Below are 25,566 nucleotides of genomic sequence, written 5' to 3'. Positions count from 1 at the left end.
TATGTTTATTCGATGGATTTCACTTTGTGTCGAGTAATTTTTTTGGCCCAGCATAAAATAATAAATATATATAGATGTTATTAATATATTTTTTAACATTTAAACAAAAGCAATATAGACATGAATTGAAAATTAATGTTTACATGTTATAAAATAAAATGAACATGAAAAAAGTTAACTCGCCAACGTATGCAGAATGAAATTAATTTTTAACATGGTAAAAAATAGGGCAATATTATGAGTGCCATGATATAATTCTCTAAACTGAAAAATATAAAGATATTATCTACACTAACCGAAATAAATTTTAAGATGTATGAATGAATAAAATGAGAAAGGTATTTTATTGTCATTCAAATTCTAAAATAAAAAGATAATTATTTTTATAAAAGTAAAAAAAATATAAACATAATATTCAACACAACTATTCTCTTTGATGTATACCTTTTTAAAAGATTTAAAGGACAATTTTTCTCACCAATAACAAATAAATTTTATTTGTATGGAACATAAAAACAATTATAGGTAAATTAGAGTAATTTATCCGAAACATAAAATACATAAAGAAAAACAATATTTATTTAAAAAATACTAATAGACAATCTAAAAATAAAATATAATAAATATTAATTTAAATATAAATTAAGAGATTATTTAAAAAAAACACGTTCTATAAAAGTATCAGTTAAAAATATAGAAAGAAAAAAAAGAAAGAAAAAGAACAATTGCAATTGGGCCTAGTCTGTTTTGAAAATGATTGGTTGACTTGACTTTGCTAGTTAATGAATTCATAGTCAAATTCATGATTTATATCGTGCTCTAGTATCTAATAACCTTTTATTTATAATTTTTTTTTCTTTCAATTATATACTAGCAAAGTGAGTGGTTATATATATATATATATATAGACAAAATAAAAAAATTATTTTTCTAAAAAAAAAGGGTAACTAGTGGGATTAAAATAAAATCCAAGCTTATTTTTTAAAAAGTTTGATAAAAAAAGACTTTAAAATATAAAAAAGGATGAAATATTGTTTTTTTGAGTTTAAATGATTGAGATTATAATAATTATAAAATTTGACCCATCTTGTCGAATTGACTTATAATGTAACTAAAAACTCAAACTGGACGAGGTTTTAAAAAAACAAAGGAAATAATTGACCCCATACACCTCTTTAGGAATTCAGGTTGATAACTGACCGTATAAAGTTTGGTTTAAATTCCATTTATTTTTTATAAAAATATACAAGATAATATAATTTCACTTCTTTATAAAAAAATAATTTTATTTGCAGTTTTACCAAATTACCGACCAATGTCTAAATTTCATTTGCAGTCTCCAGGAAGTAAAGCCATGTAATTCATAAAAAAAAAAAAAAACCATTCCTACGAAAGAACGCAACCGCAACTGCACATCTCGTTTCCACCCTCTGAATTTTTCAATTTCGCGCTCGCCACGAAAAAAGTGCACGGTCTCCCCCCTTTCCAACTCTCACCCCCAATACTTGGAGCCAAAACACGTTACCACCCAGCTGGTCCCACCGCCACTTCTTTTTTCAAAATTAAGAAAACAAACATAACTCCTAATACAATAAAAACAACCACAAAACTTTAATTTTAATAATCCTTATAATCATGTACCTCTAACTCCTTCTACCCCCCTGAACAATTACACCAGCGTATCTCTCGTGTCCTCCACGCAGCTCCGGTTTCTCTCTGCAGCCTCCACTGGCTTTTAATCCAATTCCGTTTTCCCTGAGAAATTCAATATTCGCTATCTCATATATAAAATTCGAATACTCGAATTCAAAATTTTGTTTCGAATACTCTCCTCGCCTTTTCTTCTTACTGTGCCCTTTCCAACAACAAAAAAAGCGGCAACGAACGTCTGATTTTTTGGTATCTACCTCTTCATTACCTCAATTCGGATTTTAGGGTTTACAGTTTCACTCAAACCATTAAAATCGAATTGAACGATTATTCACTCATTCAAAATTGAAGTGTATCTAGTTCAATTCATATGCATTAGATTCAATTTTTTTTCGTGTCTGACGTGGAATTAGGGTTTCGAATCGAGTTCTCAGACGATGATAATAAAACAATTTATGAAAGGCGAAATGCGGCGGTGCAACATGGGAGACGTCACACTTAACGAACTCGACGAGGAGGAGAATTTTGAATATGAATTGATTCCTAAGAAGCGAAAGTTGAATGGATACAATTCAAATCCAATGGGTATGCATAGTGAATTTGATAATTTTAGCAGTGGTCCAGGTTCTTTTTGCAGCGTAGGATCGTACTGGGTTAATGAGGTTCAGTCTTACTCGAAGAAGAGATTGAAGAACCAGAGCTTGCCGAGCTCTCGAAAGCCGATATCAAGATCTTATCGAGGGCGAGTGCAAATACTTCCTTCGAGGTTTAACGATTCGGTTGCGGATATATGGAAAAACGAGGAATGTAGAATTGATGACACTGATTCGGAAATAGGGGATGATGAATTTGTACATAGCGAGGATTTGTATAGTGAAAAATATAGATATAATAGTAAATTTGGTTTCGGAAGCTCTCATTCCTATCCATTTTATGGCATTGAAGGGGATGGAGAAGTGGGTCAGTTAGGGTGTAGCAATTTTCAGTATAGAAAAGGTAGCAATAAAAAGTTTTTGAGTTCGGGTAATCCATTGATAGAAGACGGAGTTGTGCCAAGATATGGGTATACAGGTTTGGATAAATTGAGAAGAGAAAGAGCTAAAAAAAAGAAGGATGTTTACAGACCAGAGGATTTTGCTTTGGGTGATATAGTTTGGGCTAAATGCGGGAAGAGATACCCATGGTGGCCAGCAGTTGTGATTGATCCCATCCTGAAAGCTCCTGATGCGGTGCTCAGTTGTTGTGTTCCTGGTGCTCTTTGTGTTATGTTTTATGGATACTCTAAAAATGGAACGCAAAGGGTATATTTCTCTTGCCTTTTTTCACGTTTCTCTCACAGGAGTTTCTACTGCTTAGTTCGTTTGGTGCATTTTAAGTTGATGCTTAATGGTAATGTGCAGGACTATGCATGGGTGAAACAGGGGATGATATTCCCTTTTGCTGAATTCATGGACAGGTATGTAGATGATCATCTTCACTTGGTGTTATTATAAGCTCTAGGGCACTTTTTGTTAATTCTCTGTTTCTTCAGATTTCAGGTGCAGACTCAAATGTTCAAGTGCAAGCTGAGTGATTTTCAGGCGGCACTAGAAGAGGCAATTTTAGCAGAAAGTGCAGGCATTGGCAGCATCAGTGCGGAAATACCATATCCCGAAGCTTATCCCACCCGACTCCAGGAAGCTAGCTGTTCAAGTCAGGATCTGGATTTCTACACTCAACAACAGGCAAGTTTCCTTTCTCTCTTCTCTGTCCTTTCTTCCTAATTCTAGTCGATGGTTTTGAAGGATTTCATGCAGCTCTGGGAAATTGTGTAGCATGAGACAAATATAATCTTATATCCCCTACTTGGTCTGCCATGGTTGAGCTTTCTGATATAGAAGGTCATTTGTTTGGTTAGTTTGTTGTTTGTTCTAGCTTCTTGTTTCATTGTCTGTTTGTGATGGAATTTATTATTTCTGAATGCTTATGAACATTGGGAGATCAGATTCATTGTTTAGAGAAGTTTCTGTCATGAATTTTCCTTGCTATAATAACCACATACGTCTGACTATAATCTTAACTGGAAGCATACAGAATGAATAAATATTTGGATGAAAAATATTGTTGAAATTGCAGCTTTTTTATTGCATAAATATTGCATCAATTGTAGCTAAAAATCAAGACTGACAAAATACTGATGAAGATGGAAAGGACTGGGACCAATGTTTTAACAGCTGTGAAAACCATCAAACTGGAATTGCAAATAAGTGAACTCTATGTCATATTATGGTGCAGAAATACGAGCTCTGTCTTCTACTAATTTCATCATCTAATTATTCTCTTCTAAAATGCTGAGACCATAGACTTTGCACATGTCTTGATAGTTTATTTTGTGTTCATTTCATCTTCTACCTTGCATATGCTGTAAGATATACAACCTCCAGTGTTAAGGAATTCTTTTCCTCTCTTCCTGAAACCAAATAATAATGGTTCTGTTTTAATGCAATGAAAGTTTGAAGTTTCTTGGTTCTATTTGTTGGCAGTGGGTTTCTGTTAGCATAAGAAAACACATTCAATTTTTCCTTTGAGCTGTCTATTGACAATCTGTCCTCACACATCTATTGGTGCTATGCAAAATGTTGGGTTATGTACACTCTTCGTTGGCGTGATTAGAAATGTAGTTCTGGGAATTTTATTGAACGACTTAGTTGTTTAAATGTTTGAGAAATAAAATGCTCCTCTGATTAGTGGATTTTGTTTGCACATTTTAATTATCATATGAGTTAATCCTGTCGTGCCAGGTGCTGCAAACTTGTCTGATTCAACCTGCATGACTTACAAAAATTATATTGTTTTTCTGTTTGTATACATTCTATGCTAAAATGCTATTTCTGGTATATATAATGGAACTTTGAATTTGCTCTCTAGATATTTTTTTTCCCCTGGAAACTCTTACTGCTTTTGGATTTTGACTTATAATTTCATCTCCTGAATCAATTGTTCAGGATGCATGCTACAAGGAAATGAGATGCTGTGATGGCTGCAATCTAATATTGCCATGCAAAACTTTGAAGAAAAGGAAAAGATCAACATTTCAAAGTGAAATTTTATGCAAACATTGTGCCAAGGTTCATGAGAAATACCTCCTTTTGATTATTTTTTGTTTGTATAATTATATCCTTTTTAAAATGCTAATTGCATGCCTGTTTTTTACAGTTAAGAAAATCAAAGCAATATTGTGGCATATGCAAGAAGACCTGGCATCATTCAGATGGTGGGAACTGGGTAAGATTATTGATAGTATTTGAATTAGGTTTATACTGTTCTTTTGGTAAAACAATCAAATAAATTTTTGGTATATGTTGGAATTAAAATTTCATGTATCAGGTATGCTGTGATGGCTGTAATGTTTGGGTGCATGCTGAGTGTGACAACATTTCCAGCAAACTTTTCAAGGTGTGTCTACCATATTATAGTCTAATACATTCTGTTATCTCTTATATTAGTTTGTGTTCATTCAAAGGTGGAGGCTAATTGATTTGTTATGGTTTGTAGGATTTGAAGGATATTGATTATTACTGCCCTGACTGCGAAGTAAAGTTTAAATTTGCACAACCAGATTTAGAGAGAAGAAAGCCTCCGGTCAAGTATGCTGCTCACTTTGTTTTTCCTAATTCATATGTGATTTTTAAATCTGACACCACAAATTTATCATGGATTTTTCCCTGGGAAATTTTAATCCCAATGATGTAATTTGAATCAGGTCAATAGGAAACAGCAGACAGGCTGTACCACTAGACAAGGTAACAGTTATCTGCAATGGGATGGAAGGAACATACATTCCAAAACTTCATTTGTAAGCCCTGTAAACTCTGCAAAAATTATGGATTGTAGCCTCTCTTCTCTCTCTTTCATTTTTGGGTTGCTATATATATGTTAAAGGGATGTTGCAAATTGTGACTGTAACAGTTAGTTTGAAGTTCAAATATTGGTATTGTTAAATTAATCTGATTTAGTTGTGTTAATAGGGCAATGCTGTTTAATTTTGTGGTAAACATATATTTGGTGGATTTTGTTTTATTAATCCTTATCTAATATAACAATCTCATCAACTTTTTTCCTTTCCCTTTATTTCCAGAATTGAGTGCAACTGTGGTTCATGTGGGTCACGGAAACAAGCACCAAGTGAATGGGAAAAGCATACTGGGTGTAGAGCTAAAAAGTGGAAGCACAGTGTGAAAATCAAAGACACAATATTACCACTAGCACAATGGGTTTGTACTAGTACTTGTCATTTTTCTTAAGTGGCATGCTAATTTCTAAAGTTGCTATTTTTTAACATGGTACAGGATATGCCATTTACATATATGGTAGTGTGCTCAATTCTGCTCACATTTCTCTAATTCTGGTGCTGATACATTGTTTACTTTATCTAATGCTGTGCTGTTTCTTGAAAGCATTCAAAGAAATTGCTAAGAAAGAGGAGCATATAAAGAACAAAGAAAAAAAGAAGAAGAGGAATAATAGAGAATTGAGTATATCCTTCATTACATAGCCCAAATTTTTGACTAATGGTGGTAGAAATTTAATTTGTTTATTAAGTACCTTGTCAAAGACTAACCTTGAGAACCTTTTTGTGATTTTTGTTGATTACGGAGCAACATCTGAAATGCTAGTTATCTTATAAATGATATACGATGACAGTAAAGTAATTTAGCCGTAAAGTAATTTAGCCCCATAGTTAGTATCATATGGTAACTACCTTAGGATCCTTTCCCGGGCCCACTTTTCTGATTCCACAACAAGCCAGTTTCTTGAATTGACTAGGAAAAACCAGTGTTCCAAGCTTGTACTGCAAATATAATCTCGCTTGTTGTAGGATTTTCTTTTATTTTCTTTCCTTTTTATCCTCTTTGTTGGGGTGAATGAATCTTACATGTCATTATTAAATTTTCCATGAACAATATCTATTGTGCAGATTGCTGAATATAATGCAAGTGTAGATCCTCTAAAGTTAGATAAGCAGATGCTACTTGCTTTGTTGGAAGGTACATATAACTTACTACCTTTTCTTTTGGCATAGTGGGAAGAAGTGGGTGCTTTGCTGGGTTAATTGTGAACAACATGAATTTTTTATTTCCCTTGAACAGAGAAGTATGAACCTATATATGCAAAATGGATATCAGAAAGATGTGCTGTTTGTAGATGGGTTGAAGATTGGGATGATAACAAAATTATGATATGTAACAGGTAATGCCATCACCCATCGATTTCTTTGTGTCTGTTCAGTTTTATTTGGGTGGTCAATGAAATTAAGTGTTGCTTTAAGTTAAAAAGTGAATTGTGTACTCAATTGCCATTGCCTGAGACCTATTTTTCCTTTTTTAAATTTTATTTTCAGGTGTCAAATAGCTGTCCACCAAGAATGCTATGGGGTAAGGAATGTTCAGGATTTTGCTTCATGGGTGTGCAGAGCTTGTGAAATTCCTGATGTTGAGAAGGAGTGCTGCCTTTGCCCTGTAAAAGGCATGTTCTCTTGCATTATGTTTTGATAGATCTTAGTAATTTACCTGTGGTTTGCGAAAGTCATTGAATGACTGAAGTTCTGATTTGGTTAGCTTCTTTCCTTTTCTTGACAAAGAAAGGAAATAAAAACTAATCTGCTGCCGAAAAGTAATTTACTGTCTGACTTTTGGAATTTGGCAGGTTGATTCCAGTACAGAACAAAAAATGAATCTGATTATTGATTATTTGAATCAAGTTTTTTGCACTGCAGCACCAAACTAACAAAGCCATTCATCTAAAACAATATTATTTATATTATTTAGTGACCTTCTTCTGCTTTCATGCTGTAAAGCTCACTGTAATTCAATGCTGGTTTGTTCTTATATTTGAAACCTATTTCTGTAGGTGGTGCTCTCAAGCCAAGTGATATTGAAACACTGTGGGTTCACATCATATGTGCTTGGTTTCGACCTGAAGTTGGTTTCTTGAACCATGAAAAAATGGAACCTGCCACTGGAATTCTTAGAATTCCATCGATGTCGTTTATGAAGGTCTGTTATGATCTGAACAATCAGTTAGAAGTTTCCTGCTCTGGTTTTTTAAAACAAACTTTTCTCACATGCTTAAGAACAGGAATTGTCTACCTTAATTCTGTAGCATATATTTTCACATGTCCAGAATTTAAGAGGATTCTAATTTTGGTAAAGGGGGTGTTATTTCTTTAGTCATTGAAGACCAAGGCTTTTGTATGATATGGTGTTTAAATTGTTTTTCAAGTTTTTTTTCTCCAGATTGATTCTCATTTAATTGCTATGTTGTTATACAAATAAGAGTGCTTATGGTCTAAATCTATTTTCTTGGCATGCCAGAGGTGTGTTGTCTGTAAGCAAACCCATGGTTCATGTGCCCAGTGTTGCAAGTGTGCCACCTATTTTCATGCAACGTGTGCCTCAAGAGCAGGATATTTCATGGAAGTAGGTTTTTCTGAAACTGTTTTTAATACTGGTGAATAAAACTTGTTCTTTTTATTTTCTGTTTTAGTGTCCAGATTCCATATTTTGTACTGTGCTATACCTTTCCTGGTGCTTGTATGTTTCTATATTATTTAGTAAATATTCCTTATGTAGTTTTTAAATTGAAATTTATGAGAATAGACTGCACCGATTGCTTTCGTTGATCATGCACCTTGAACTTTCAGTTGAACTGCACAGAGAAGAATGGTGTGCAAGTCACAGAAAAGCTAATATATTGTGCTGTTCACAGGTTAGAGCTTTTGCCCCCATCTATCATTTGCATCTTCATTTTATCATATTCTTTTTTCTCCTAATTGGAATAGAGAATCTTGTCCATCTTTTTTTTAATTTGGATGTTGTGTCATCTTACCGGTTCTGTTGCAGGAAGCCAAACCCAGATTATGCTGTAGTCGTGCGTACACCTTCGGGAGTTTTCTCTGGCAGAAGTTTGCTTCAGAATCAGAATGGGTGCTTGAGGGGTTCAAGGTTGGTTTCATCTAAGAGAGTGGAGCTTCCAGAACCCTCAACCACAGGGAGTAATGAATTTGAACCTCTCTCTGCTGCAAAGTGCCGTTTTTTTAAAAGAACAAACCATAAGGTGATTTATCTAGGAACCTTTGCTGCTTTTGTTTTGCTTTCCTTTCCACCTCTCCTCTGGATTTTTTTCATCAAGATAGTTTGTTTTTCATTCAGGCCAAGTTTATCTGTCCTTTTTATCTCACAGATATTTTCTCCTGTTTGGCAGTGGTCTGAAGGAGAGCCAATATTCCATCGATTGATGGGACCAAGACATCATCCTTTATGTTCAATTATTAACCTGAGCACCTATAAAGTAATGATCTTGTCTAGGTTGGAAGTTTTTATTTCCTTTAAATAGTTCAACAGAAAAAAACCAAGAGGAAAAAAAATGATTTTGGAACTTCATGATCCATCCTTTTCGTTGTTTTGGTTGGCTAATGTTTCAGTATTTACTTTGTCTTCTTGCAGGAAACTGAAGATTCTACAGTTTTCTCTTCATTTAAAGAACGCCTTTACCATTTACAGGTCCCACCATCCTTCACTCGATAGTTTTTTTCTACTGGATATGATTGTCAAATTCAATTAACATCTATTTATGCCTTCAGAAAACTGAAAATCATCGGGTGTGTTTTGGTAAATCTGGTATACATGGATGGGGCCTCTTTGCCCGCAGAAATATTCAAGAAGGAGAAATGGTACTTGATTTATATGTTTGGTCTGTTTGTTGTGTTTTTAAAGCATCAATTGTTTTGTATGGCTGGACTTTAAAGTAACTCTCGTGTTTAACTTCCCTGGAACTAATGCTTTCTCAATATTAGGTTTGCTTCTTTTCTTGTTTAACAAAACACCTTTCTCCAGGTCATTGAGTATTGTGGAGAGAAGGTAAGGCGGAGTGTTGCTGATCTGAGAGAGGCACGGTACCGTCTAGAAGGCAAGGATTGCTATGTGAGTTTCTTGATTTTATTTGGTCTCTACGCACATGACTGCTCATATTTCTTGGCACAGTTTTTGTTATATTACTTGGAAAATGTAATTGCCAATTTTCCATGAATTTCTTCTTGTATCCTGAAGAACTCAATCTTAGACCCTGCCAAGCTGTTGATAGGCAGATGACCAAGTGGTTGATGATGGGGATGTAGTCTGAATCAACATGTCCCATCTCTTCCAGGTCCATCACAAGGGAAATGAAAGCCAAGAGTTGCATATCTGGTATCAAAGGAGAGCTGTGGGCAAATTGAACTTCTCTGAACTATTTTGAACAAATTATGGAATAACAATATTTAACATAGTTTTGGTGTGTTTAGCACTGGCAGAAGATGCCACAGTTTCCTTTTCCATCATTTTCCTTTTCTTTCTCTTTGGTCTAGTATACAGCTGAACATTTTGTAAAAGGGAAAGAACTGTATCGTTGGTTTTTCTTATGGTTCAACCAACTATTTCTTGCAGCTGTTCAAAATCAGTGAGGAAGTTGTAATTGATGCAACAAATAAGGGGAATATAGCACGATTAATCAATCATTCGGTAAGTGAAGAACCTATATTTCACCTGAAACTGGATCTAAAAATTCCTACCTTTTTTTAGCTTTTGTATTGGTGGCTTTCATGTTTCTGTTTATCAGACATATGCAAGCCCATGTTTATAGAACAGTTCATAGTGAAATGCTTGCACAATCCAGGTAGTCCGCCAGGTACCTGGGAAGTTGGAAGCATGCTTATTTTTAACTCCCATGGTGTTGTCTACTATACCCTTTGAGTTTGAAAAGGAAAATGGATCTTAGCTGTCAGAATTGATGACCATTATGACACTTGCCAAGTTAAAAATTGGTCTTTGGTTTACTTGTTCTTTAAAACCTAGTATATATGATATTGATCGTAGAACCTGAGTTCAGAAGTTCAACTAGGTTTACCTTGGTCAAGTTGTGCAATTTAGTGTCCTGTCTGTGCTTTCTGTTCACGGTCAAAAACAAGTTCTATTTTTATCCTTGTGTGTTACACAATTATTTGTCAAAAGTAGAGGTATTTGTTTTAGTTCTTCATACTACATCTCTTCTTTTACCTTAATATGAAGTGCTCCACTGCTCCTATTGCAGTGTATGCCCAATTGTTATGCAAGGATTATGAGTGTGGGTGATGTGGAGAATCGGATTGTTCTCATTGCCAAGACGAATGTCTCTGCTGGTGACGAGCTAACGTATGCTTTAAAGAATCTCTCTCTTTCTCTCTCTCTCGTCACCGGTCCTGGGATATTTAGATTGGGTAATTAACGTGTGTTTAATTTGTGCATGGGCAGGTATGATTACTTGTTTGATCCAGATGAGCATGATGAGCTGAAAGTTCCTTGCCTCTGTAAAGCTCCTAATTGTCGGAAGTTCATGAATTAAGGCTAGCCATTTTCACTTTCCGATGTACTGCATGAATGCATCAGACTCATTCTAACCTGCAATGAACCTGTAATCTAATTCATTTATTTACTCTGACAACTATCCAATCTTTTGTAGCTATAAAATGTAAATTCACAGGCAGTTTGGCTGGTGGCCTTTCTTTTTCCTCAACAGTTGCTGTTAAATTTTCCGCATTGCAACATTAAAACATTCATTATCTGGTTTCAAGTTTCAACTTCATTTCTCTCTCCTGCAAGGGTTAGATTTGAATCTGATTCCTACACGTGTAATGAGCAAGCATGGTGCTAGCCCATTAGTAATTCATTCAGTATGTTTCCCCCCCCCCCTCATTTGAGGCCAAATGATGAAACAAAATGAAAGCAAGGGTAGGTGCTATTAGCATGGAAATGAGGCGTATTTTAATGGAAGTGTGGTGGCGAACCAAATCTAAAGAAATCTGATTATTGCGATTTAGGGTTGTAACGATGACCCCAATAGCTCATGCCACCCTGTAGAATCATTGGCGGTGTCACCGCGGCTAGTGGAACGGGTGGTGTTTTTGTTTGGAAATGTGATTGTTTTTTAAATGATTTTTATATTAAAATATATATTAATGATTTTTTATTTTTAAAAAATTATTTTTCATATTAATAGATTAAAATAATTTGAAAAAATTAAAAATATATTAATTTGAAGTAAATAAAAATATAAAAAATTTTAGTTTTTTTTAAATATTTTTAAAATATAAAAATAAACAGAACATAATCATAAACATGCAAGTTTACTGGAAATAGATGATTACAGACCTAACGGATTCTGCATGTCTAGCAAATGACACTGGCTTCTAAGAACCCAGGTTGAGCCCAAAAAAATCTAATGCTCATGCCCTCGATTGAAATACAAACAAATGTACATATGGTTCTGTAGCCGAAATTTCTCTTACGAGAAGAAAGAGGCTCCACAGCCCATGACATTGACTAGACGTTTCCGAGTAACAATAAAATAAGAAATAGGATATTAATCTTATATATAATTTTTTAAAATAATATAAAAAATCAAGGTTTTTTTTTTTGTAAGTGTATTCTGTAAAATAATTATATAAAATTAATTCTACTGAAGAAACAGTAAAAAAAAAGAAAAGAAAAAAGAAAGGTGGTGTTTGCAATCCATGGGCTTAAAATAGACCCACATTTAAATGGGCCGATATAGTAGGGGCCCATCAGCAAACAATTCAAAGTTCAAATTTATTTTTAAAATGTCAAAAAATGGTTAGTTACTCAATTTCAAGTCGTGAGAAGTTCGCGCGTCTATAATAAATAGAACAAACAGTAAGAGCCATTTCTACTCAGCCATTTCAATGGAAGAAGAGAGCTCACCGAGAAATATTGAGAAAATGAAAATGAGAAAGAGATTGAGAAGAGAATCTACGATTTGCAGTTGCAAATCTCCTCGTCTAGAAAACCAAAACTCTCGTTGCTCAATCAAGGGGTACTCTCTCTCTCTCTCTCTCTCTCTCTCTCAGAGTTCAAATTTCAGCTTCATTTTCGAACACGGATTTGTTTGCTTCCTACTGTATTAACTCTGAGAAATTAGGTCAATACTAATGAAATCTTGATTTTATTTTTATTTTGAAGTTATTTTTCGAATTTTACTGTGATATTGATTTATAGCCGATTTGAGATGCGTTTGATATTTTGAAGTAGCTTTGAAATTTGAGTTTGAAGTAGTAAGTGACTTTGCTTCCTTTTATTTTTTATTTTTATGAAATAATGAAAGAGTAATTATGCTTAAAATCAAGTGTATGATACTTTAAATTTGAAATACTTCTTGTTTGCTAAATCGCAGAATTTGCTGATTCTGTTTTAAGAACGAAAATCAATAGTTGTAGAAATTATAGAATCTGAACTGCATTTTCTTCTTTAAATCGAACTATATTTCTGTTTTCATTGTTTTCTTGGATCTTTCTAAGCTAAGTGCTGTTTATTTGGATTCTTAGCCACTGTTTGGCAGCTGAGAAAATGAAAATGAAGTTTGAATTTCGTTTTTCCTTTCTAGTTGTTAAGGAAATAAAAGTCTAACACGTAACTCAAGAATTTGAAGGTTTCGAAATTAAAGACCGGATTTAAGTTTTCGTGAAAAAACATTTCTCGCAATTACTTATTTTGTTTTGATCTTCAATTGAGAAAGGTATGAAGTGGATCTATGGACAGAGGTAGCTAAGTTTTTGGACGGGAAGTCTCTGGTGAAGCTGGCTACGACTTGCCGATGGTTCCACAGCGTCATCATGCATGACAGCGTATGGAAGTTTGCTTGTTTGCGTGATCTTCAAGTCCCAGCCCCATGCCATGTGGCATTCAAGTGGATCAAGCTCTATGGTTCACTAGCTGGTAATTATCAGACCCCTTAGTCGTTCAGCATTTTTTATTTGGTTAGAATTATTGAACAGTGTGCTAGCATTTGATTGGTGATGGACTGGTTTGCAGATGGGAGTCACTCGTACAAGTTCCGTGACAATGAGAAGCACATTGGTAAATTTTTTCTCACTTCCTTTGGTTGGTCTTTTAGCTGTTCATGTGGGGTATTTCCAATCACTTGAAGGACCGTTTTCTTAAAAGATTAAATAGTCTCTTTGAGCTCAAAATACGTGGTAATGGTTTAAATTTACAAGCTAATGCTTACTTCAGTATGAGCTCCTAATTTGTTAGTCAAACAAGGAAGTATACCACTCTTTCGCTTTTTTATCAACTTATGGGCCATTGTAATTCACTGTATGAAATGTTCCATTCAACTCTCTCAGAGTAGTGTGCTTATATTCTGATGAGGCTGCCGAATACTTTCTAAAGAATATGGTATTCTCAAGGATGCAATAAGATGGAAGATGCAAGAGATTGAGACCTGGAAAACAAGTTGTTTTCTAGGTTAGGAGACCGTACAAAACTATGTTAACATGAATGATGGAGAAAAATATTCTTTACAGACTATGTTGTGTGTATTTGCAAAGCAAAATTTAAAAGATACAAATAAAAAGTCATTTTATGAAGAAGAAGAAGAAGAAGAAGATGACTTACTTTGGGGTTTAAGGGTGGATGTGTCCGTGTAAGGGTAGGATGTTAAATTTACGTAACACCTCCAGTTCTAAATTATTTGGGGACAAAGACCCAGAGTGAAATTGACCCTCGGCAAAAGCTGTCCTAGTTCTGGATTTGTGCTTTTGGGTACAGTAATCGAATCCTCCTCGTTTGGGATTTGCTTTAAATGAAGTCTTAGTAAGCCCCTTCTCTAGAGGTGGTGTCTTACCTTGTAGACACTCCGGTCTAATTTGATAATAGTGGAGCAGTGGGCACTTGATATGCCAGAGCTCTATTTGGGCGTTAAGCACCTAGGTGAACTTCAAGATCCATCATAGTTTTAGACTTAGGTTGTATCTGGGCCTAATTTCGAGCATTGGGACATGAGCTTAAAGTGTAAACTCCGGTTCATCGTATCTGCTGTCACCTTTGTAATGTACATAATATATACGAGTTCTTTTTAATTGGGACTCAATTGAACATAAAAAAGTACATTATAATTGCATCAGTAGACTTAAAACCTTATTCACGGTATGCTGTTCTTTTATGGGACAATCAGATTGGATGAGGATTGGCGCATTTTTCTTTGACTCCCAAGTAGCACTCTTGTCCGAGACGCTCAGCTTGCCATTGAAAATAATTAACAAAGACAATGTGGAGAAGGCTCTGGAATCCAGTGGAGCTTGTGTGCTAAGTAACATAAAAAAAGGGATCTGGATAGCAGGTAACTTTAATTCGATTCTTTCACCCTACCAGTGTTCGTTCTGAACACATTTTTGTCAGGAAAGATATAACAAATTCTGGATGACAAGCCAGCTAACTTTGCATGACAAAATTGCCGATGTCTTCAGATCTCCAGCTTGTTCGATGCCCTGTTTGTGAACTTGATACATGTGAGGGTGAGTTCAAATTACTCTACTGGCTAGCTACAAGAGTTCCAAAATATGATTGTACTTCAAGAATCATTCGGTAAATGTAGCATGTTATTTGGTGTAGATGTTCATCTACTCGACTTGAATCACAAGCCTACTGTGCAGAACCATTAACAAAATGACTGAATTTTGGACTAAAAAAGTGCCATGCCTGTCTGTTGCATTTATTTACCTTGTTGTAACCAAAGAGGGTATTCAATACTTGAAGAAAAAGTGCTCTTCTATACAGGAACAATGCAGACACTAGAAGTAAGGAATATGGATCTGTTTCTGTGTGACGGATACCAGAATGCGAGCTGGGACTATGAGCTGATTGGATCCTATAAAATCAACAAGTCTGTAGATGCAGCTTCTGGTGGCATTTTTGATCTCAAACACATCAAGGACCGCGCAATGGCTGGTAATACTTCAATTGTAATAAAATGGAATTCTTTCTTCGAGCTTTCCCTTGTCAACATTTTGCTATCCATTTGGGTTCTGTTTTTAGTGAAATCTTATCAAGTAGAGGTTAACTGGTGCTTGCATTTTTAAAATATAGGATTGGCCACACCACTTGTTCTGGCTTCTTATTTGAAATTTGGCTTCCAACTTGAGCATTATCAGCCTAGAGGTTCATGGTTCTTGATATGATGTACATATACTAAATTGGAATTGGCAGGTGTGTTCAATCTCAAGTCATGGGCAGGAAAACCCAGTGATATGCAGCCAAAGGCCATGATCACTTTCCATTCAGTTGCAATCCGCACCAATTTACAAGAAAATCAAGGTGAGGCTTCCCAAGCTGTATATAATTAGAACTTCCATAATCTTGCCCTTGTACAGGTTGTTGTCAGCCATGACAACAATCGCAATCACTTCAATTACATCCCTGCGTCTGTTCTATCTGATTTTGAGGATTCACACAAACAGAACTGCTAATTTCTTGCTATTTCCTTGGGTCTATCGATCCCTGTTTCTCTGGGGAAGCAGGGCTTCTTACGAAGTACTACACGATGAGAGCTGGACCTGAAGGAGAAGTAGTTTCAATTAGAATCTCCCAGCAGCTTGCTTAGTCCAGTTCCAGTCACGCATATCTTATACGCCAAAATCTTGCGTTCTTCTCCACAGCAACAGCAATGCATTTTCAATGCTGTCATTCAAATACATAGTTGACCAAGCGAAATGGATTTGGTGTAGATTCGTTGGTTTTTCATTTGCACTCGGTTGCTGCTTCAATGGGACAATCTACTAGATAACGGCCTTCCGGCTGCCTTGTAATCTTGATTGTTAATTTTCTGAAGTTTTGCAATGACCGAATGTTCATAAAAGTAAAAAATAAAATAAAGAAATCTATATATTTGGGTGGAACGCTCAGGTTACAAGCTAAATTCAACTTTAATTTATACACGCATGTAAAGTCAATGCATAAAACTCACTTTCGTTTTCTGACCACCCAGTGTGTGTTAGTTAAGCGGTGGATGGGTTTGTAAGCATAATTTAGAAAGCCTTTATTTTTGGATTTTAAAAGTATTTTTAATATATTAATATTAAAAATAATTTTTTTAAAATAAAAAATTTATTTTAATACATTTCCAAATAAAAACAGTAACCCCCGGTATTCTTCCTTTTAACAGTTTCCAACTCTGGACTTAATTAAGAGACGATGGATGGGGTGCGCATAGCCCCATACGGTCAAGATTTTTATAAGGAAACTAAAGGCTCCTTCGTTAACACTGGCCATAAGCAGTTGACTTATAGGCTAAAGCTAGAGTATATACTTGAAAATTGCCCTCTCGCATGCCTGTGCTCCTTGTCATGTGATTGACTTAGAAATGTTTATTTTAGTGTCGACTTGAATGAAGAAAAATCCTAGCATAGTACTATAAGAAGGCCTACCTTTTCTTGAATCAGGTGCTTCCAACGCCATGGGCATCTTAGAAGTTCTCTTTCTTATCAACCTCCTTCGTTTTATGAATGCAGCAGCAGATTGCTCGATCTCCGCGTGCGGCATCGACGACGTCCCCGTTAGATTCCCTTTCCGACTACAAGGCAATCAACCCCGAAACTGTGGTTACCCTGGTTTCGATCTAAGTTGCAATAATCGGAGGGCGACAGTTCTTAAACTTCCTCATTCTGGGGACTTTCTCGTGCGTGACATCGATTATCGCACTCAACACATAGAGCTTTACGACGAGGATAATTGCCTTCCTAAACGCCTTCTGCAGCTCAATCTCTCAGGTTCTTCTTTCTTTGCTGTTTTTCATCGGAACTACACCTTTCTAAGCTGTCCGACTCAGTTCGTAATGTCTCGCTTCCCTATCATCGATTGCCTTAGCAACTCAACAATTTCAGTTTTAGCTACCTCTTCCACCCTCCTTGTGACACTATTGTCCTCATTATGTGATGTTATCGGTACACTGCTAATTCCAGTTTCAACGCCAGTACAATACAATGAAGGGTTCTCATCTAAGCTCAGCGAGGATCTTCTATTAACTTGGTTTTCTCCTGATTGTCACCAATGCGAAACACATGGCGGCACATGTGGTTTCCATGGAAATGCTAGTCAAGAAATCCTTTGCTATAACAATTCTCATAGAGGTAATATTTCGTATCTTTTTATTTTCTTCTATTTGTCATCTTCATCACCATCTTTACTTGCAAATTAGGAAAAGGAAAGAGGGGAAAGGAGCTCATAGAAACTGTCTGACTGGATCAACATATTGTTCGGGTAGCTAATGGTAATTGAGGAACAAAAGACATCAGGAAATTCTTAATTTGGTATGGGTCGGTGGACTTTGTAAAGTAATGCATGACATAGGAATCGTGTAGTAGAGGGGTAGAGGAATTGACTTGACTAGATAACTAAATATTAAACTAACATCATTAGCTAAGCTATAAAAAAGATGAAGAAGAATATGTCAGGTGGGATAATCATTTCCAGTTATAATATGGTTCTCTCCCACCTTGGCATCATTCAGTTTTCTAAGCATTACCATTCGCACAAGCCAAAAGTCGAATTCTAAATGAACTTGTTTCAGCTCTTCAGTCCCCATCATTTCTAATTCACCAACCTATGTTCAGTCAAACAGGCCACGATTATGTATCATCACTATAAACCTTCCATTCAATTTCCCCTTTTGCATTTATTGGTGGAATTAGGTGCGATGACCAGATCTGGTTCAACAGGCATATTTGTTGTTTGGTGATTTCTGGCCAGTCATTTGAGGAGAGTAACGTATGCCAGGAAAGTTATTTTACTGGACAAAACGAGACTCTAGGATCTTAAAAAAAAATTCTAAATTGAGAGCATCAATGATCCGGATCAAATATTGACAGCATGTCGTTTCAGGCAATAGTCGCCAAGTTGGGATCCTTTTCGTGTCGATTGGAATACCCCTTCTTGTATGTGCATGTGGTATTTCTGCATACCTAATGATCTGGCATGCTCGACGAAATACGGTATCTAACACGCAGAGGAACACCGCAACAGCAACAGTATCACCGCAACCTGCCATCCCGGTGATGGGTCTTGATGAGTCCACCATTGAATCATTTGACAAGCTGGTCCTTGGGGAAAGTAAGCGTCTACCTGGTCCCAATGGTAGCACCTGTGCTATATGCTTATCGGAATATAACAGAAAAGAAACACTGAGAATGATACCAGAATGCAAGCACTGCTTCCATGCAGACTGCGTTGATGAATGGCTACGGATGAACGGTACCTGTCCAGTTTGCCGGAAATCACCATCCCCTGCTCATGTTACATCATCAAGCATTTCACATTAAGACATTTCCGGAAGTTTTGCTCGTAGGATCCCCCACCACCAGCAGATACACACCGGCACATGCACTGCTTCTTGTTTGTACAAATTGGTTTTTCAACACTGTTTCTTATTTGCATAGGAGAAGTTAAATGCTTGACAAACGACATGAGGATTAGTTTTTCAACAGAATTTCGATGACTTGAATCCATTATCCTTATACTTTACTAAACCTGCAGCCAAAAATGTAGGTGGATGGGGCTCTGGTTAATAAAACCACATTGTTCTTAACCAACAGCATCAGTTATTTCTTTTTAGCTAATTTCACCAAAGCCATCCTACAAGAGCGAGGTATCTGCATAAACTATATGATGTCAACGCAAGAATGTTCTTTAATTGTGCATGATTCCTGGCAGACCTTGACTGGAAAATGTCCTATCCACCATGATTACATCCTGAACACTGTTGATTGAAGGTCTGTCCTGCTGTACAAGATTGACAATTCGGCATAGGCTCCCCATGTCTCCCAAAAGAAGTTGCAAAGAAACGGAAACCCGGTGTTAAGCCAGATAAGATAGAGTGACAGAAGGAAACCCTTTCAGGTCCATCTTTAATATAGCATCACCGTATGCATAGGTTTCGCTTTTCTCAACCACTTGAGAAAAATTCTCCAATACAAGAAAATTTCATGTCGATCTAAGCTTGCTAAAATACTCGTAGTTGCTCACTTAAAATCAAATTTTAAAATTGAGAATCCAGTTTTACTTGAGCACCACAATTCAAACTCCGTAAGAATTTCGGCATGACTCGCCAAGGAACCATTCTGGCCACGCCACAAAAATAGAAATCTAACAGAACTCATTGACACAAAGCAAAAATTGATTGGACATTTGATGATTGCTTATGAGGAATGAAAGGAATTGAGGAATATATTTACAAGGAAGTAGGTGATCGTGGATTTTGGACCGCTGATGATGGAAGGTAGAGCTAGTTGTGTTTCAATGACAAATTGATTAAGGCCCTTTTTAAGTGTTATTGTGCTGTTTGATGCTGTGCTATGATGTTTACAAATATTTAAAATAGGTAAAGAATTAAATCTCTTAGCCAAATTACCGTACACATATGGAAATTACCATTAATTAGAATATTATAACGATGGATTTTGCCTTCCATCAAAAAACCTTTAAACTGAAGACAATATGAATTTTTTTGAAAAAATTATTAGTTATTATCAAATTATTAAATTAACTGGCCTATAATTTTTTTTACCTTTAATTTTTTTATTAGTATAATCAAGTTGATTTAAAAATAAATTAATAAATTAAAATATAATTAAACAAATAATTGACGTGTACATTACATACATCATTGTAAAGGTTGCTTCTGCTATTTTCAAGCAGAGCATGTGTGGTATTACAAAGGCCAAATGATGACCTTTGAGATAACATCCGAATCATTTTCATGGTCCCTCCATTCCTGAGCGATGGAGATAGCCAACAGACTTTCGGTTTAGTATTGACAATTTTTTTTTCTCCTAAATTTTTATATTTAGCTTTTTAAATTTTCAAATCAATCATTCAATTTATTTTTTCTTCATATTTCATCCTTATTTTTTTATTTGAATTAATATATAAAATTTGAATTTTTTTCAATTTCATTCTCTAAACTTTTTCATCTATTAGATTTAATTCATATTTTTTTATTATTATTTGTATTTACTGAGATAGCTTTTAGAATTTTTTTTTTTTTATGATTTCATCCTTCATCAGTTTTTTTTACTATCATATTTTATTATCATTATTTTGATTGCTATTTTTTTACTTTGATAAATCTTTTAAATTAATATATTTTTTTCGATTTCATCTTTCAATTTTTTTCATTTATCAGATTTGATTTATATTCTTTAGATTGCTATTTGTTTTTATTTCAAATAGTTTATAGAATTGAATTTTTTTTATGATTTCATCCTCCAATTTTTTTTACTTCATATTTGATCATTATTTTTTTATTCTTATTTTTTTTACTTTGATAAATTTTTTAAATTGATATCTTTTTTTTAATTTAATCCACCTTCAGTTTTTTTTACTATTATATTTGATCATTGTTCTTTTGATTGCTATTTTCTTTTACTTAGATAATGTTTTTGAATTGATATATTTTTTTAATTTTATCTTTCAATATTAAATTGATTGAGAATTAAACTTTTTAATTAAGTTTAGGTTTATATTTTCATAGCTGTGAATTTAGGAAATTGACCTAGGTTTAGGAGATTTATTCGGGTATTTTTTTTTTAAGCTTATATTTTTTCTATTTCATCCTTCAAGATTTATTAATTGAGAATTGAGTTCAATTATTTTTTATTTGTTTTTATTGGATTTTTCATTGGTTATGAAAATGACTTGAGTTATCTCAAATCTTTTTATTGGTTTTTCTTTGTTAAATTTAACTTTTTAAAAAGAAATTTTTTTAATTAAATAAAATTAATTTATTAAATATAAGTATGAGATACTCATTTTATTATATTTTGTTTAGTTTGCTTTAGGCCTATAACTCTTACATCATATACATCCATAACCTTTCGCAATGATAATAGAATCATTTTGGGGAGTTTTTTTTAATAACCATGTGATGTCCGTGGCAAAACAATGATAAATCTTTAACAAGCTTTTTTTTTTTTTTCAAATATTTATTAACAACTCATTTTTTAATAGTTAATTATTGTCAAAAATATTTTTTTTATTTATTATTACTATCTTTTTTATCATATTATTAAACTATATAAGTTTATGAGCTCGTTTTATTTAATAACCTAAGTCTCATATCTTTTTTATTTTTTTTAAATGCTAACATTATTTGAATATATTTTTTCATTATGAATTTTTTTCTAGTATATTTATTATAATTTTAGAATTTATTAAATTCAATTAAGTCAATAGTCTAAGAATGAGATTTTATTTCTTTTTTAAATCACTTGCATTGCCTTAAATATTTTTTTTTACATTGAAAAAAAATTAGATCAACTCATGCCACCCACATGATCTTTGACTAATTTTTATTATTATGTATGATAGCATATTACAATATCTTAATAAAAATATTTTATTTATATTGAAGTGATTCATAAACATTTTATAACTCTATGATTGCCTACAGAGTCCAATTATCATCCAGGGCCCTACGAAGCATCCGAACCTCGATTCAGCTAGCGGTCAGCCGACAGTAAGAAGCAAACCTCAAAATTATGGTAACTCTATCATGCAGGGTTAAAATTCAACTACGGTAATCCATTTAAATTAGAAAATGCTAAAAAGCAATCTCAGCATGCAGTTAGAATATAAATATTCGTCATTCTTCAACAAGCAAGCTCAGGCATTTACGCAGTGGCTACAAGTAATAAATATAACTAATAAAATGTACGGAACTCAAAACTATACATTTGAAAGGCACGAATTCCCCTACCATACTACCGAATCAGATGAATCATCGCGGGAAGACTCATTTCTTAGCAAGTAGTTTTTTGGGAAGCTTCTCCAATGGAGTAGATTTCAAGAGGAAAAGCCTTGCAGCACGCTCTTGTAATGTACCCCCACACTTAAGCCCACGGACCTGCAGTTCGGTCTTCAACCTTTCCATGCCAAGCACCTATTAAAGTAAAAGGGGAAGATGGCCAAAGAGAGTGTTAGGTGGTTGCAGATATTGAGCTTAATTAACTACACGTGCATTAGAATATTGACACCAACGCAACACAGACATCCCATTTTATATCATAAATTCATGTTTGCAAAGTATTGAGTCTATAATTGTATTAACAATAGAACCATTGATTGCAAAACTCTTTCGCCTATTATTTATTTAACTTTTTTTTATGCCTTTCAATGGTTGCTGGAAGAAACAGAAATACAGCTCAAGTTACATATCTCCAACTACCTTTCTAATTAAAGCAGTGACAAATCTTATTGATAACTTCTATTAGTTGTTTGATCAGGAAAACCATCCAGATCCATAATTTCAAATTTGGAACACCCACCCTATCCCAGTAGTTGCAAGAGCCATGCATAAACATAGGTATTCTACTAAGGCAGATAGAAAAATTGAAAGTGGACCAAGCAGCTGACCTCTATACCAACCTTCCACTATTTTGCTAGCATTGCTACAAATACAATATTGATGAATAGGGGACAAACAAAGTTCAAAGGGCAGTGAAAAGGTCACAATTCCATTCACACCCATCCTATCATGGGACAACGGATTTCTGGACTGATGTCAGAAACTCCCGGCATAGCATTGCTGCAATATCCATAACATTTGTCTACTCAACCACACTCAATAAAGCTTCATTCCCCATTGATACTGAATGTATGAATCCTTCTCCATCCAATAACATTTAAGATCACATCTTTATGTATAGCCTCTTAACCACATATGTTTTTTTAATAGGTCAAAACTTTCTTATAAAGAAGGGGGAATGTATAATATAGCAATTAGAAAAGTAAATCAAGTCAATGTGACGACCAGGAAAAGCTCATACTACACATATAAAGGAAGAAACATCGGACTTCACAAACATACCTCCAACTCTGATGCTGAATTGAATTCATCAAAATTTAGTGGCTTCTCCGAATCACCATTGCCTACATTAACTATCTCATTAGACACAGGTTTTGATATGGAGAAACCATTGGGTTCAGCAATAACTGGTCTGCTTTCAATAACCCCCCTCTTTCCAGAATCTGAAGCATTTGGACATTGAGAATTAGGTCCAACATTCTCCTGCTTTTCAGCCTCAAGTGCTTCAGTTTCAAAAACCTCTTCAGTCTTCGCTACTGTTTCCTCAAGAATCTGTGCTTCAACCACTTCATCCTCTTTTTTCAGAGCAATTTCTCCACAGGGATTAGATATCAAGTTTTGTTCTGCACAGGCCTCCTTTTCTTCTTCAGAGCCACTGCCACAAGAAGCACCACCAGAATATTCACCATCTTGATTTCCAGTAACCGAATCTTGACTCCCCTCGGCTTTGTTATTTGAATCTGAATGATTCCCATTATTTAAAACAACAGATTTCTCATTTTCCTCGTCACTGTCATCATCACTACTATCTTCATCCATTCCTTCACTTTCACCCAATTTTCTCTTCCCCGTCCTTGCAACAACAAAAAAATCTCAATCATAAGAAATTCAAAGCACACGTCACATGAAAGAGAGGAAAGATGCAGAATATGACTAGGAAAATCATGTAAAATAGTGTAAGAAAGTCAAGACAATCTCAAGCAAACATGTTTCATTTTCATTCTGATGCACATAAACAACGCTAGCCATACACATCTATGCATTTTTCACAACTCACTCCTTTCCTCCCGAACATCTCAATAACATAAACACTGAGATTACTAAATCGGAATCCTAAACCCTCCCCGGAATCTTCAAACTTGTGGAAAATATCCAATTTCGTGAGCACATAAAATATACAAATTTAAAACTCCCTGATCTCTTAATATTCATTTTCATACACCCCGATAAGTCTGTAAAACAACTACAGTTTCCCTGTAACCTCTTTTCCAGTTTTTCAAAACTAAACTATTCATAATCCAACAAAAAAAAATAGAAAAAGAAAAATCAAAGCCAATTAAATCAAGAAATTACAGTCATAAACACAAACAAGAACACTCACCAAATCTTCAATTTCTTGGCCTCCATACCTTCCACAACTCCCTTCCCCTTCCTCTTCCTAAACCCATTCCCCTTCCCATTCCCAAACACCTCTTTCATAGCCTCCTCAACTACTGCAGCACATTTCGCCGACTCCTCTCTATACCTAGCCACGTACTTATCCGCCTCACCATCTCCAGCCCCTTTTTTCCCTTTCTTCGCCTTCTTCTTAATAAACTCCTCCGCAATCTTCTCCAACCTCCTATCCTCTTCCTCCGCTTTCCACTCCTCCAACTTCTTCTCCGCATTCACGTGCCTCAGTCTCCTTCCACTCATATCCCGACACGCGTCAAAATTATTCGTCTTCTTTTGACCAGCTTTCGTGGCAGCCCCGCGAAGGAGAGACCCGAACCCGCCTTTTCCACCGAGGAGACGTAGGAGGAGATTGACCGTGGATTCGGGGATTGTGATGATAGCGTCGTCGTTTAATTGGACTCCTCTGCATATCAAGCGTTGATAATGAATAGGGATTTTAGTGATTTCGAAAATTTTTTGCTTGATTGATTGGGTTGTACATGAGTCTGGGGTTTCGAAATTTAGGATTGTTGTTTTTCCGTCTAGAAGCTTCGCGAAGATCTGGAAGGGCATGGGATCGCTGTGATCTTCCATGGCTGCTGGTTTTGGAGAAGGATGATACCTGATGGACATGAAGTTAATCAAAATTATTACGGACAAAGCGGATTTGTAGTTCAAATACAAAGGAAAGGCCCTGGTTGTTTTGCCTGGTAGTGTTGGTTTTGGTCAGTGGGCTTTTAAGTTTTGGGGTTGGTACTTGGGCTTACAGTTTCAATTAAAATATAAAATTTCTTTACTATTTATATCTTTTTATTTATTTTAAATAACTCGTAAAAAAATAATTAATAAAATAATAATTTTTTTATAAATATTATAAAAAATTAATTTCAAAAAAATTATATCTGAATGTATAAAAAAATAAAATAAGAAATATATATTTTTAATTATTTTTTTGTTTCTCTTTTGTTTATATATTTATTCCTTTTATTTATTTAGAAAGTATTTGAGTTATTACACGAGAATAGTAAAATATTTATGTTGCATATATAAAAATTTTAT

General features: G+C 34.8%; 4 protein-coding genes across 8 annotated transcripts; 3 read left to right on the top strand and 1 right to left on the bottom strand.

The window, feature by feature from the left end:
* Positions 1-1,613: 1,613 nt before the first annotated feature.
* Positions 1,614-11,282, top strand: LOC105135121 (histone-lysine N-methyltransferase ATX3-like). Of its 3 annotated transcripts, none has more exons than XM_011039854.1 (23): positions 1,615-2,951; positions 3,051-3,106; positions 3,182-3,374; positions 4,635-4,757; positions 4,846-4,914; positions 5,017-5,085; positions 5,185-5,276; positions 5,393-5,485; positions 5,768-5,903; positions 6,608-6,677; positions 6,780-6,879; positions 7,031-7,155; positions 7,540-7,685; positions 8,004-8,108; positions 8,333-8,397; positions 8,532-8,745; positions 8,893-8,979; positions 9,135-9,191; positions 9,272-9,361; positions 9,525-9,611; positions 10,113-10,187; positions 10,756-10,856; positions 10,956-11,282. In XM_011039854.1, exons 1-23 carry the CDS (start codon positions 2,088-2,090, stop codon positions 11,044-11,046), a joined length of 3,108 nt encoding a protein of 1,035 aa, XP_011038156.1. In that variant the 5' UTR covers positions 1,615-2,087; the 3' UTR covers positions 11,047-11,282. The 3 variants fall into 3 exon arrangements, with proteins under 3 accessions (XP_011038163.1, XP_011038156.1, XP_011038147.1); XM_011039845.1 differs by having other exon boundaries at positions 9,132-9,191; XM_011039861.1 differs by lacking the exons at positions 10,113-10,187; positions 10,756-10,856; positions 10,956-11,282 and adding an exon at positions 9,835-10,100 and having other exon boundaries at positions 1,614-2,951; positions 9,132-9,191.
* Positions 11,283-12,407: 1,125 nt separating this feature from the next.
* Positions 12,408-16,413, top strand: RMF (reduced male fertility). Of its 2 annotated transcripts, none has more exons than XM_011039834.1 (8): positions 12,408-12,534; positions 13,234-13,433; positions 13,530-13,574; positions 14,674-14,838; positions 14,966-15,013; positions 15,276-15,446; positions 15,705-15,812; positions 16,016-16,413. In XM_011039834.1, the coding sequence occupies exons 1-8, from the start codon at positions 12,440-12,442 to the stop codon at positions 16,096-16,098; spliced, it is 915 nt and encodes a 304-aa protein (XP_011038136.1). In that variant the 5' UTR covers positions 12,408-12,439; the 3' UTR covers positions 16,099-16,413. The 2 variants fall into 2 exon arrangements, with proteins under 2 accessions (XP_011038136.1, XP_011038128.1); XM_011039826.1 differs by having other exon boundaries at positions 16,013-16,413.
* A 444-nt stretch (positions 16,414-16,857) lies between these two features.
* Positions 16,858-19,130, top strand: LOC105135095 (putative RING-H2 finger protein ATL21A). 2 transcript variants are annotated; one of them, XM_011039816.1, is made up of 2 exons: positions 16,858-17,623; positions 18,375-19,130. In XM_011039816.1, the coding sequence occupies exons 1-2, from the start codon at positions 16,951-16,953 to the stop codon at positions 18,809-18,811; spliced, it is 1,110 nt and encodes a 369-aa protein (XP_011038118.1). In that variant the 5' UTR covers positions 16,858-16,950; the 3' UTR covers positions 18,812-19,130. The 2 variants fall into 2 exon arrangements, with proteins under 2 accessions (XP_011038118.1, XP_011038108.1); XM_011039806.1 differs by having other exon boundaries at positions 16,858-17,633; positions 18,376-19,130.
* Positions 19,131-22,042: 2,912 nt separating this feature from the next.
* LOC105135087 (protein SDE2 homolog) lies at positions 22,043-25,173 on the bottom strand. Its single transcript, XM_011039793.1, has 3 exons — positions 24,455-25,173; positions 23,356-23,926; positions 22,043-22,428 (listed from the first exon to the last, which is right to left on the bottom strand). Exons 1-3 carry the CDS (start codon positions 25,138-25,140, stop codon positions 22,282-22,284), a joined length of 1,404 nt encoding a protein of 467 aa, XP_011038095.1. The 5' UTR covers positions 25,141-25,173; the 3' UTR covers positions 22,043-22,281.
* Between the last annotated feature and the right edge of the window lie 393 nt (positions 25,174-25,566).

Source organism: Populus euphratica, unplaced genomic scaffold (assembly GCF_000495115.2).
Source record: "Populus euphratica unplaced genomic scaffold, PopEup_1.0 scaffold2.1, whole genome shotgun sequence".
NCBI classification, from domain to species: Eukaryota; Viridiplantae; Streptophyta; class Magnoliopsida; order Malpighiales; family Salicaceae; genus Populus; species Populus euphratica.
The sequence above is the reverse complement of the archived record's forward strand: the minus strand, read 5'-3'. Positions and strand labels throughout refer to the sequence as shown.